This window comes from Oncorhynchus kisutch, linkage group LG15 (genome assembly GCF_002021735.2).
Source record: "Oncorhynchus kisutch isolate 150728-3 linkage group LG15, Okis_V2, whole genome shotgun sequence".
NCBI classification, from domain to species: Eukaryota; Metazoa; Chordata; class Actinopteri; order Salmoniformes; family Salmonidae; genus Oncorhynchus; species Oncorhynchus kisutch.
The window spans coordinates 54281486-54293606 of record NC_034188.2 but is presented as its reverse complement, the minus strand read 5'-3'; the positions used below and the strand labels follow the sequence as shown (position 1 = coordinate 54293606).

Here is a 12121-nt window from a genome sequence, read left to right as displayed (position 1 = left end):
ACGCTAGTGGTAGCATGAGACGGAGTCTACAACCCACACAAGTGGCTCAGGTAGTGCAGCTCATCCAGGATGGCACATCAATGCGAGCTGTGGCAAGGTTTGCTGTGTCTGTCAGCGTAGTGTCCAGAGCATGGAGGCGCTACCAGGAGACAGGCCAGTACATCAGGAGACGTGGAGGAAGCCGTAGGAGGGCAACAACCCAGCAGCAGGACCACTACCTCCGCCCTTGTGCAAGGAGGAGCACTGCCAGAGCCCTGCAAAATGACCTCGAGCAGGCCACAAATGTGTATTTATTTATTTTACATTTATTTAACTAGGCAAGTCAGTTAAGAACAAATTCTTATTTTCAATGACGGCCTAGGAACAGTGGGTTAACTGCCTGTTCAGGGGCAGAACGACAGATTTGTACCTTGTCAGCTCTGGGGTTTGAACTTGCAACCTTCCGGTTACTAGTCGAATGCTCTAACCACTAGGCTACCCTGCCACCCCGTTTGAGCATGTGTCTGCTCAAACGGTCAGAAACAGACTCCATGAGGGTGGTATAAGGGCCCGACGTCCACAGGTGGGGGTTGTGCTTACAGCCCAACACCGTGCAGGACGTTTGGAATTTGCCAGAGAACACCAAGATTGGCAAATTCGCCACTGGCGCCCTGTGCTCTTCACAGATGAAAGCAGGTTCACACTGAGCACATGTGACAGACGTGACAGAGTCTGGAGACGGCGTGGAGAACGTTCTGCTGCCTGCAACATCCTCCAGCATGACCGGTTTGGCGGTGGGTCAGTCATGGTGTGGGGTGGCATTTTTTGGGGGGGACGCACAGCCCTCCATGTGCTCGCCAGAGGTAGCCTGACTGCCATTAGGTACCGAGATGAGATCCTCAGACCCCTTGTGAGACCATATGCTGGTGCGGTTGGCCCTGGGTTCCTCCTAATGCAAGACAATGCTAGACCTCATGTGGCTGGAGTGTGTCAGCAGTTCCTGCAAGAGGAAGGCATTGATGCTATGGACTGGCCTGCCCAGACCTGAATCCAATTGAGCACATCTGGGACATCATGTCTCTCTGCATCCACCAACGCCACGTTGCACCACAGACAGTCCAGGAGTTGGCGGATGCTTTAGTCCAGGTCTGGGAGGAGATCCCTCAGGAGACCATCCGCCACACACACTACCGAGCCTCATTTTGACTTGTTTTAAGGACATTACATCAAAGTTGGATCAGCCTGTAGTGTGGTTTTCCAATTTAATTTTGAGTGTGACTCCAAATCCAGACCTCCATGGGTTGATACATTTGATTTCCATTGATAATTTGTGTGATTTTGTTGTCAGCACATTCAACTATGTAAATAAAAAAGTATTTAATAAGAATATTTCATTCGTTCAGATCTAGGATGTATTAAGTGTTCCCTTTATTTTTTTGAGCAGTGTATATATATATATATATATTTATTTATTTTCTTCAAGTTGACCTCATGAGCTACTGTCTCATGTTACTGGATGCAGTTTGAAAATATGGTAGACCTGCTCATAGCGAGGAACCGTTGACTAACCCATTGGGGGTATATGAAAGCTCTATAGAGTCTCTATTACCTTCCAACTGACATTGGTATCTACAGTACATTGCTGGACTCTTTGGTTCTGGTTTATGAGCTAAACAGAATCAGAGGTGCATCTCACATGAGACACACCGACCAACAGTCAATACCCTAATGAGTTGTCCAATAAAAGCAATTCAAGGACACACAGAACACAAGTAGCGGTAGCGACCCAACAGAGAGCAGCATGTTTCAAACATTTTGGACACTGCGTTAACAAAAATAAAACAGAACTCATTTGACATCGTAGAGGTACAAATGTTGCAAGGACTGCCTGTGCATTGTGGCTGTGTGGCTGTGTGTGTGTGTGTGTGTGTGTGTGTACAGAAGATAAGGTGTCTGCAAAGTTTGTGATAAGTTGTCAGATCTGGCTAGCTGCTTGATGTGTATTTGACAGTGTGTAGAGCACAGTGTAAAGACCAGCAAGACCCCATGTTTTTCAGATGAGGTCCGTGGCGTCAGGCTGGGGAGGAATGGGGAGTCGGGTTCTGGGGTTGAAGGGCAACGTAACACGGCCTTCAGATCACCTCTCGGTCTGTAGAGTTTTGCCTGTTGGGGAAGATGTGTAGCTGGGGTTGTTCGATGCCATTGTTGTGGAGGTCCTCCTGTTTCTGCAGCCCGTGGAGTTTCAACACCAGTTCCTTGATGAAAACCTGTGTGTGCAGGGAAAAAGGGCAGTCGGTCAACATACGAAACATGCTCAGAATGGAAACAGTGAAAGGCAGCGACACACAGCGTCGGTAACGTTGAATAATTCACAGTGAAACATGTTTCGGAGACATCATACACACAAAATTAAGTGATATCAACGTGTGTGTGTGTGGGGGTGTCAACATAGTCTGCCAACACAGACAGGTTGAGTGATGCTGACCACGAAGGATACAGGGACAGTGTGAAAGAAGGACCTCGCATATGAGGGACAAGACTAGCATTGTCAGCTACTATATTTGGAGTCGTCATTGGTTACTTCTGTTCCTGAAAGAAAGAGCGAGGAGATGATCGAGAGAGGGAGAAAGGCAATGTTGTAGTACTTGATTTTAAGACTTGGGACTCAAGTCACAATTGTCATGAATTGTGACTCAACTAAGACTTGACCAGTGGTGATTGGTCCTTTAATAATGACGTCATAGCCCTGTTCTCTGATTGGTCCCTTCATAATGACTAGGGTTGAAAAATTCGAGGAACGTTCAATAAATTACCTGGCTTCCCCAAAATCCCAGGTAGGAGGATTTCCAAAATCAGGAGGGAATAAGAAGGAAAAAAATCCAGAATTCTCCAACCAGGACAGTTTTGCAACCTTTATAATGACATGGTCATAACCCTGTTCTCTGATTGGTCCCTTAATAATGACTTCGTAATCCTGTAATCTGATTGGCCCCTTCATAATGAAATAGTCATAACTGCTCTCTGATTGGGTCCCTTCACTGTGACATCATTCTGTATAGTCAGTCTATGGACATAAATGGCATAAAATACTACCCAAAACAATCTTAAAACACATTGTTAGATATTACTCCTCTTTTACATAGATTACCTCACTTACCTCTGTGTTATTGCACGTGTGAAACATTTCCTGAAAAAAAAAAATCCCCAGACCAAATAAGATTTTAGTTAATCTGACCGGCCTGCTGCTGAAACAATATATAAAATAGCATAAATAGCAACCAAATCTACAGCTATTACTGTTATTCCCACAATCAAAACAGTACAACTTGTTCACACAGCTTTTAATTGATAAAATGATAAAAGTCCACCGATGATTTAGCTAGTGAGTAGTACAGTTCACCTGGAGCCTGTGCGTTCTCTCCTCGTCACTCTTCAGGTCTAACAGCCCGTCGATGTTCACCTCCTCCGGCATCTCCTCCTCCTGGGGACACAAGGTGACCGAGTGTCAGTCAAACTGTCCACATCCTCCACCCAGAGCAGTATCCTAACGTACAACTATCACATACCCCATATGAAAAAAGGGACAGGCTCAGATACAAGCATATAAATATATACATGTCACTCGCAAAAAAGGACAATTCAGGTCTTGCCATGTTCGGAGTTACGTGGGTCTTGCAGACACAGAGGAAGAGCTGCACGTGTTTTTAGAGTGCAACACACCATGAGATATTCACAGACCCTGAAGCACTGCAGTGTGTGTGTGTGTAATTGAGTGTCCATGGTGGCTGTTGAGTCAACATATGCAAGATGCAGGATGAGTGATGGGTGGGCTGGCAGTTAAGGGCTAGGGATGACTGGGCGGGGGGGGGACGATGACGACGACTATCATTTAGATGGCTGTGCCGTCTTGGAATCGGTCAAGTGCCTCCATAGTTTTAGGATTAAGTTTCAGTGGGGACACTGCATGTGAGGAGAAGGGAGAGGAGAGAGAGGAGAAAGGAAGAGGGGGGGGAATGAACAAACCAGGCTACTACTAGTCTAGGTATGCTGTAAGGACGGAAGCCACCGCCAAGACCAGACATTCTCCATCACAGATCATGAAAACTATGCTTTCTCACAGCCTCCTAAAATTGGTCATACTCACTGCCTTCAGCTCCCCCCAAGTCTCAGAAAAGCAGACACTATTTGTATAACAGTCTATGTAGTTAATGATCTGTGAAAATGTCCCAAATTAAGTAACTACACTGAATGCAAGTAATAACACAACATGCAACTATTTCAAAGATTTCTCAGTTTCAGTTTTTAAAAAGTTTATAAAAGAAAAAATACATTCATTAGGCCATCATCTATGGATTTCACATGACTGGGAATAGAGATACTGTATGCATCTGTTGGTCACAGATACAGTACATTTAAAAAAAAAAGAAGGTAGGGGCGTGGATCATGGTGTGACCACTATGTCTCATGCAGCATGACATCTCGTTCGCATAGAGTTGATCAGGCTGTTGATTGTGGCCTAATGAATGTTGTCCCACTCTTAAACGGCTGTGCGAAGTTGCTGGAGATTTGCTTGAACTGGAATACGCTGTCGTACAGTGGCTGGTCTCAACTGATCCCGCAGGTGAAGCCAGATGGAGGTCCTGGTCTGGCATGGTTACACGTGGTCGGCAGTTGTGAGGCCGATTGGATGTACTGCCAAATTCTCTAAAAGGGCATTGAAGGCAAAGTGGCCTTTTATTGTCCCCAGCACCAGGTGTATCTGCGTAATGACTATGCTGTTTAATCAACTTCTTGATATGCCACACCTGTCAGGTGGATGGATTATCTTGGCAAATGAGCAATGTTCACTAACAGGGATTTAAACACATTTGGAACATTTCTGGGATCTTTTATTTCAGTTCATGAAACATGGGACCAACACTGCACATGTTGCGTTTATATTTTTGTTTGGTATAAGATGTAGTCGCCCCGAACACACCCTGTTTTCAAACTGCTTCTCTCATTCTGAACAGAAAAACATTCCACCATGGCTTCTGGCCAAGCGTCTCATGCTGAGATTCCACCTTATTTATTTTTCCCTTGGGGCAAGTCTGCTCATTGGCACAAACAGCACATTCAAAAGGGAATTATTCATGATGTGCTGCTATCAACATAGTGGCCAAAAATGAACCCTGATTGCTTTTTTATTGCCCTTTTTGGTAATGCAGAGATTCTTTGAACAACAACATATGGAAATTGATGAAGACTGCAAATATCCCTTTAGACTAGATGGGAGGCTGTTTTCAGAACCTAATCCAAACATCAACCACAGTACACAACAAAGACGCGCACGTGACATGTTGACTAGTGACACTCATGCAACAGGCCATAGGAGAGTTCAGTCTGACCTGAATGCTCAGCAGTAAGGTTAACCAGCTCCGTTGGGTCTGTCTGTGGGTGCCGTCGGGGCGGAGGGACTTAGTGATTCGGATACCGGTAGTGTAAAGGTCTGTCCAGGCAGATCCAAGCAGTCGCTTCCTGCCCAGGCATCCCTGACCTTTCTTTCAACTCCAAATGCCAATAAAATACTGTCTCATTCTGCCCACACACACAGGCATATATCAAAAATAGTCATGTGAGCAAGTCCACAATCACTCTCATACCACACAAACAATGTAATACATGGTGTTGTAATATACATATGCAATGAAAACGACATGTGCACACCAGCAGATCTATTCCGTAATCTGGCAGGAGCTGGTAAAACAAATCTTAATTCAAACGCTAACATCAAAAATGATTATTCTAATGCTCAACTCTGGGGATGAGGCTCAGTAAGCAGCTAAAAATCACATTCCTGGCAGGGTTGAGTAAACACAGCCTCCATCGTGAGACAAACATGATGACTCAGGCCTGTCAGGATGCGTTAAGTCACTTTAGGCTGATGCAATGCTTAAAAAAAAAAGACGATTTAAAAAATTAAATAAAAATGGGATTCAACTGCTTTCATTGTCCATGCCCGGATTTCACATTAGTTTTCTGTGAGGGGATGTGTGATGTCAGGTGGGCTAATGTGTCCCATCCTTTTTTCCTATCTTACTTGTGCAGGAGGCGAATAGTAAAGGTGAGCAGACGGGTGCAGATAGAGCCCTCATATGTAAAAAGTTAAATAAAAGTTGTTTGGTGGCATAATGCCGTGTTGTGTCCGTTTTCTTGTAACTTAATGCAACAAATTGACCATCAAAGTAGACCATTTCTCAAACATATTGCTGCACTCTTCCTGCATACACGAGTGTGAAATTAATTCCACCAGTAGTAGGTTACAAGCAAAGACTAGTTTGCAAGCATAGTGTAGCTAACTGATTCATGTCGCCTACATTCGCGATGATCTGACGATATCGCCCACCCCAGGATTTTTAGCAGTCGTTGATTTCCAGCAACGATCATTTTAACAAACTCCCTTTCATCTGTGGTTTTAGTTTATCTGTGTGATGACTGTGTTTTAGCAGAACATTAAGGCCTGTTAAAAATTGTGTTTGGCTAAAGGGACAGTATAATTCTATGAACAAAATTTTAAAAAGGTGAGAATGTAACACCAGCAACAATATCATATCTAGTTGGTACTTTTGAAACGAGTATGGCTAGGCCCTCACTCCTCTGTAGCAGAGACAGAAAATGGGAGCGAGTCATTCCACCCAGTTTCACATCAGTCGAGGGCTGGAAAGGCAGAGATTTAGTCCACATCACTTCCAGGCCAGTGGGTCGAGGGTAATGTGGTTTTTGTTCGCTTGGGTACTCTGGGTGATAGTCCACTGGTCCCTGTGTCAGTGTCCAGCTGTGCACCTGTGTCCATGTATGTGTAATGTTTTCCATAGCCAACACCCTGATACAGTAAGTGGTCTGTTCCACACTAGTGACAAAAGAAATCTGAGTCAAAATAACCTGTCAGGTTGAACTGAAGACTAACGTAAAGTAAATGCATTTATAAGGGAAGCGACCACACTTTAAAAATGCACATGAATTTCCTTAACCCATTGAGGTGGAAGGACATGATTTATAAAATCATTTAAACCTAAATCAATATACACAAAACATTCAGCCTCAATACATTTCACCGATGAGTCATTATACTGCACTGACACAAATTTAGAAATGTCTCGAAATAGAAATAGTTGTGGGTCAGTTTGTGTACACCATGTTAACCCTCAACTGTTGGGTTTCCTTTAGAGCCTGCAGTATTGACAGACGCTTATCTGGCTTGACTCAAGTTTCCAAACCACCATTTCCTCCAACCCCTTTCATTCTACCATTTCATATCCTGCAACAGTCTGACTGCTAAATGCCGACGCGCTACAATATCCATTTACCCCGTAAAAGAGTACATTAACGTGTCATTTCCAGATTCATGACTGGTCTTCTCCGTTTAATATTCATATCCTCGTTACTGCCTGTATGACATGCCGTTACACGCTTCCTCTCTTCTACCGTTTCTCACACCTTGTCTCTCAAAGGCCAACCCCTGCTGTCACATCCTAACAAGTCATTCCTATTCAAAACATCAGTTTGCACCAGGTGCGTTCCCACAGTTACTTACTGCTACAGCCGATAGATTCCACACCTGCATTGCTTGCTGTTTGGGGTTTTGGGCTGGGTTTCTGTACAGCACTTTGAGATATCAGCTGATGTAAGAAGGGCTTTATAAATACATTTGATTAATATGATCTAGTACAGGGGTGCGAAACCTGCAGACACTCGTCCCGCCGTGGAATGAGTTTGACACGTGACCTAGTATTAATTACAACAGTATTAGCATGTGGTCAGAGCACTACCAAAAATGAATCAGTCCAAAAAAAAAGATGGTTTTAGTGCCATCAGTGAAATCATGGTTATTGATTGGGTGGGTGACTTCATTTACACCATGAAATGGGCCTGTTCATCAGGAGATTGATGACTGTTTCATCTACATAGGCATGCAAATTAAAAGATATTTCCATTAGGTTATTCATGTATCACTAAATTGTGGACATATGGTTCAAGACATACACAATTATGTGATTTATATATTTGATGAGTCTTATGAGATGAAGTTCCATGTCGTCACAAAAATTGCAGTCGTCGGGGAACCAGCTGCTATAGATTAGTTACAATAGATGTTTCACAACCATTAGATATTTATTGTTCGTACAAAAGTAAACAATTGCACTCTTAAAAACCTTAATTCGCCGATGTTTCTCTCACCCAGTTTGCGGTGGTATATTGCATAACAACTGGCTGTCACATCTGTGTGGCTTAGTGGGCAGTGACGACTCAATAGAATGGTTATAAATGGCTGGGTGTAGGGGTGGGGACTAAAAGTGAAAAGACCCCGAGCCTCGCAGACAATCATGCAGATAGCAGAACACTGCGGGGGTCTTAATCTAGGCCGCCGATTGAGCGTTGATAGAGTGTTGATAGAGCGTTGATACGAGACTAATTGCCCAAGCAATGTTCTACATTCAATGCTTTGAACTTTAACAACGGGCTCTGATGGGAGAGGGGGGTATTCTCTTTGTGCTATTTGGTGACATATGGGACCTTCACTTCCTCCAAACCTCCCCATCCTCCCATTCATCAGAATCATCCCAGGAGACAGAGATGTCATCAATCAATAATTGGGATAGTTAGCGTCCGTTCAGGCCTGGTCAAGGGGTTTTCACGTTGCCGGGGCAGCCAGTGTGGGCTTTGGTCTAGGAGGAAATTAGAATTGGGGATATCTGATTACGCCATCATTACACATGCCCGTTCCACTATCAGCACAGCAATTAACTCATTAACAAAAGATATAAAGCTGTGGCCATGGGTTTGTGAGAAAGCAACAACATGAAAAGCATCCACAAGAAACAGAATGGTACACTAGGTCAAGCTGTCATGAACACTAAATAGGGTCAAAAGCTACATTTATATATTCTCTACTCTTTAAGTGGTTGGTACATCAACCATCCTCCCCAACCCTGCTCAGACTCCACCATGCAGTGCCTTGGCCCGACGCCCACCAACATCCTTTGGCGGCCCATGCCCTCGCTGGTGATGCCACACACCGCACCAGGTCCCCCAGGATCCTCCTGTTGTGTCAGCCAGAAGCCAGGATCCTCCTGTTGTGTCAGCCAGAAGCCATAAACCCTCAAGGCTGTCCATGTAAAGCAACAAGCGCCAAGCCACAGACAAGTTCTGTTTCTGGGAACACTTTCAATTGGACCTCTGACCTTTCCCATGTCACCCCTGGCAAAGAGACAGACTTTCCCAATCACAGGGAGTATACTGACCCCTCCATGTCTTCCAATGACTGTCTATCCCCTTACATACAACATGAAGGGAATCTACCATATCTACTTTAATATTTTGCCTTGGATGCCAAGTCTATATTTTTGTGCTTAGGTCTTTCCACTCTTGGCTAATATGAGGAAGCATGCCAGACAGGTGTATAACACCTTGGCTGGTGCTCTCCTACATCAGAATAAACCTGTTCAACTGTGGTGTGTATTTTTGTTCAGCTAATAAAATACACAGACGACACCCTCAATTCCTTAATGACTGTAGAGAAGGACTACATGCTGGCATTGATGTCATTGGCTAAAAAGGGTGTAAAGGGAAAACAAAGCTTGACATGGTTAACCTTATTGTCCTCTGCACGTGCTCCATGGCCTTGCTAATCATGGCCGTGTAGATCATTCTAATCCCGCTTCTTCTGGCGACAGAGAAACGTTTGCTTTTATTATTAACTAAAGGACAAGTGTCCAGTCGATAGTGTCTGATAAGAAAACACACGCACAATACTATTTATCTGGATTTGATGAGACCATGAATTTACCAATATGACAGCCAGTGTTGACGAGACAGTCAAAACACTAGAAGGTATCCATCTACACATTCTTGATTCATCGAATGTGAAGCAGACAGGGCGCAAGGAGACAAGGCAGCCAGCCAACCCAACCCCCCCCCCCCCCATGTAAAATTGATTAACGTCGTAGGCACATCCCATATGGCAAGGGACACGAGGCAGTACGATCTCTGACAAACAGACTTCATGACATTCTGTGAATAGTTGTATTTACATATCTTGAGGAGACTGAAAATACGCCATTGTTGCGTAACCGCTCACAACATGACTATTATGGTCCCAAATGCGCCAAACCGATATATTCATTTTAGCGATTAAGTCCCACTGAAGAGTGTGTGCCATGCTACAATGACTTTCGTACACCGAAGCTGCTGCCAAAGTCGCTTTATGTCACTCGGTGGACACTGATGCTAAAATGAATAATTGTTATTGCGTAAAACCCGTTTTGTATTCTTACAATAAATCAAATAAACGTTTCCCATTGGTATGTGACTGTATGCGTAGCCTATCAATAGAGATCCGTTTCAGTTCAAATTGATGGGACTCACCCTGCCCAAATAGAGCTCGTCCAGACTACAGTCAATCCACTTCTCCACATCCAAGCGCCTTTGGAGCTCCTTTCTGTTGTACTTTACCGTGACCCGTGCTTGCCTCTTCTGCAAGCTAAGCCCCGGGTCCCTACCTGGACCCCTACTCGGGGAATGGACCTTGTTGTTACATCTCCTCCCGACCCGGTTCGCTGCCATATCCACTTCGGATCACATACACTTGCAAACAGTGGCTAGAGAGTGGAAGAGGTGCGCTATCATTTGGCAATAGTAGGGCACTGCTGGAGAACTCGGCTATGGGTCCTAGTGCCACAGCCATACAAGTCAGGGAAACAGTTGTGCGCCGAGAGCAATGTGATCAGTATTTCATTGAACTTAGCTCTGTACAATTGTGTCCATAAGGAAGTTCTACACTTTCTGAATTGTGTGATAAGAATTTACAAGAAATAGAAGTTATTCAGTATTCCGGGGAAAGTACAATGACTCACCATGGTCACCACTATTTATAAATGATTTAGCCTACACATAAGGAATGATAGAGTCCTCTACTGGCCAAAAAGCCAAAGCCGTATTAGCATGGGCAACGCCATTGAGGGCTTCCACCGTTCTAATGTAGACAACTGGGTCGGACTTCCAACTTAATTGTCTGATTTCTCTTGGTGATCAGCCAATCAAAGAAAGAAGAAAATGGACCACTTATAAATGGAGATTGCCTCAATGGCGCTGCCCATGCTGTCACAGACGCTATAATAGCACAGATACAAAGATGAGTCCTCTATCCATCTCTATGAGCCTACATGAAAGCCTGCCCTTTTCTGGCCTGCAAATGGATTTTGACAAACAAATAGGTAAAAAAATAATAAGAAGAATCAGTTGTGGCCCTTGAGCCAAAAAGTTTGCCCACCCCTGGCCTAGTGCATGAGGTATTCAAATCTTACCCTATGAGGTGTGGAGCCTTCTGGTTTTCTGTTCTACCTGATAATGATTTGCCTCCACCTGGTGTCCCAGGTCTAAATCAGTCCCTGATTAGAGGTGAATAATGAGGGGGGGGGGGGGAAGCAGTGGAACTGGCATCATGGTCCAAATTTAAATTTGAGGGGCCTAAAGCTTCACCCTGGGATGACTTTCTATTTTCATTGGTTATTTATATCCAGAAAGCCTGAACCCCCATAAATCATGAACACAGCAGGGGAGAATATTTGGTCATTTTAAGGTGATATATAAACATACAGAACTGTCATACTGTAATGACAATGATTTGGTTGAATGTAACACACACCTAGAGGTTAATAGAGAAGTGGACCAGCAACTAGAGCAGGGTTTTCCATCCCTGTTCCTGGAGGGCTATCCTCCTGTAGGTTTTCACTCCAACCCCAGGTTTTACTAACCTGATTTATGTTATCAACCAGTTAAGTATTTGAATCAGGTGCTCTATATTAGGGTTGGAGCAAAAAACCTAGAGGGCAGTAGCTGCCCAGGAACAGGGTTGGAGAGCCCAGAACTAGAGGGTTGCAGATTTAAATCCAACGTCAGATGGAAAGAAATATGGTCAAGAGTGGGCCCGCAACAGGAGGGTTACTGGCATCAGTGTTCTAAATGCCATCTCCTGCCGTTGTGCCCTTGAGCAAGGCACCTAATACTGTGCAGGCGCTCCACTGTGGCTGTCCTATGCTCCAACCTTGGAGTGTGTCTGTCTTTTTTGTACTTTTTCTTGCTCTTGACTGCGCTCTAGTGGGGT

At 44.3% G+C, this 12121-nt stretch overlaps 1 protein-coding gene across 4 annotated transcripts; it reads right to left on the bottom strand.

The window, feature by feature from the left end:
• Positions 1–1562: 1562 nt before the first annotated feature.
• Positions 1563–10999, bottom strand: LOC109905493 (protein phosphatase 1 regulatory subunit 14A). Of its 4 annotated transcripts, none has more exons than XM_031790527.1 (5): positions 10872–10999; positions 10384–10616; positions 3380–3460; positions 3128–3166; positions 1563–2246 (listed from the first exon to the last, which is right to left on the bottom strand). In XM_031790527.1, the coding sequence occupies exons 2-5, from the start codon at positions 10579–10581 to the stop codon at positions 2112–2114; spliced, it is 453 nt and encodes a 150-aa protein (XP_031646387.1). In that variant the 5' UTR covers positions 10582–10616; positions 10872–10999; the 3' UTR covers positions 1563–2111. The 4 variants fall into 4 exon arrangements, with proteins under 4 accessions (XP_031646387.1, XP_020358477.1, XP_031646386.1 ...); XM_020502888.2 differs by having other exon boundaries at positions 3137–3166; positions 10872–10995; XM_031790526.1 differs by lacking the exon at positions 10872–10999 and having other exon boundaries at positions 10384–10863.
• Positions 11000–12121: the final 1122 nt, after the last annotated feature.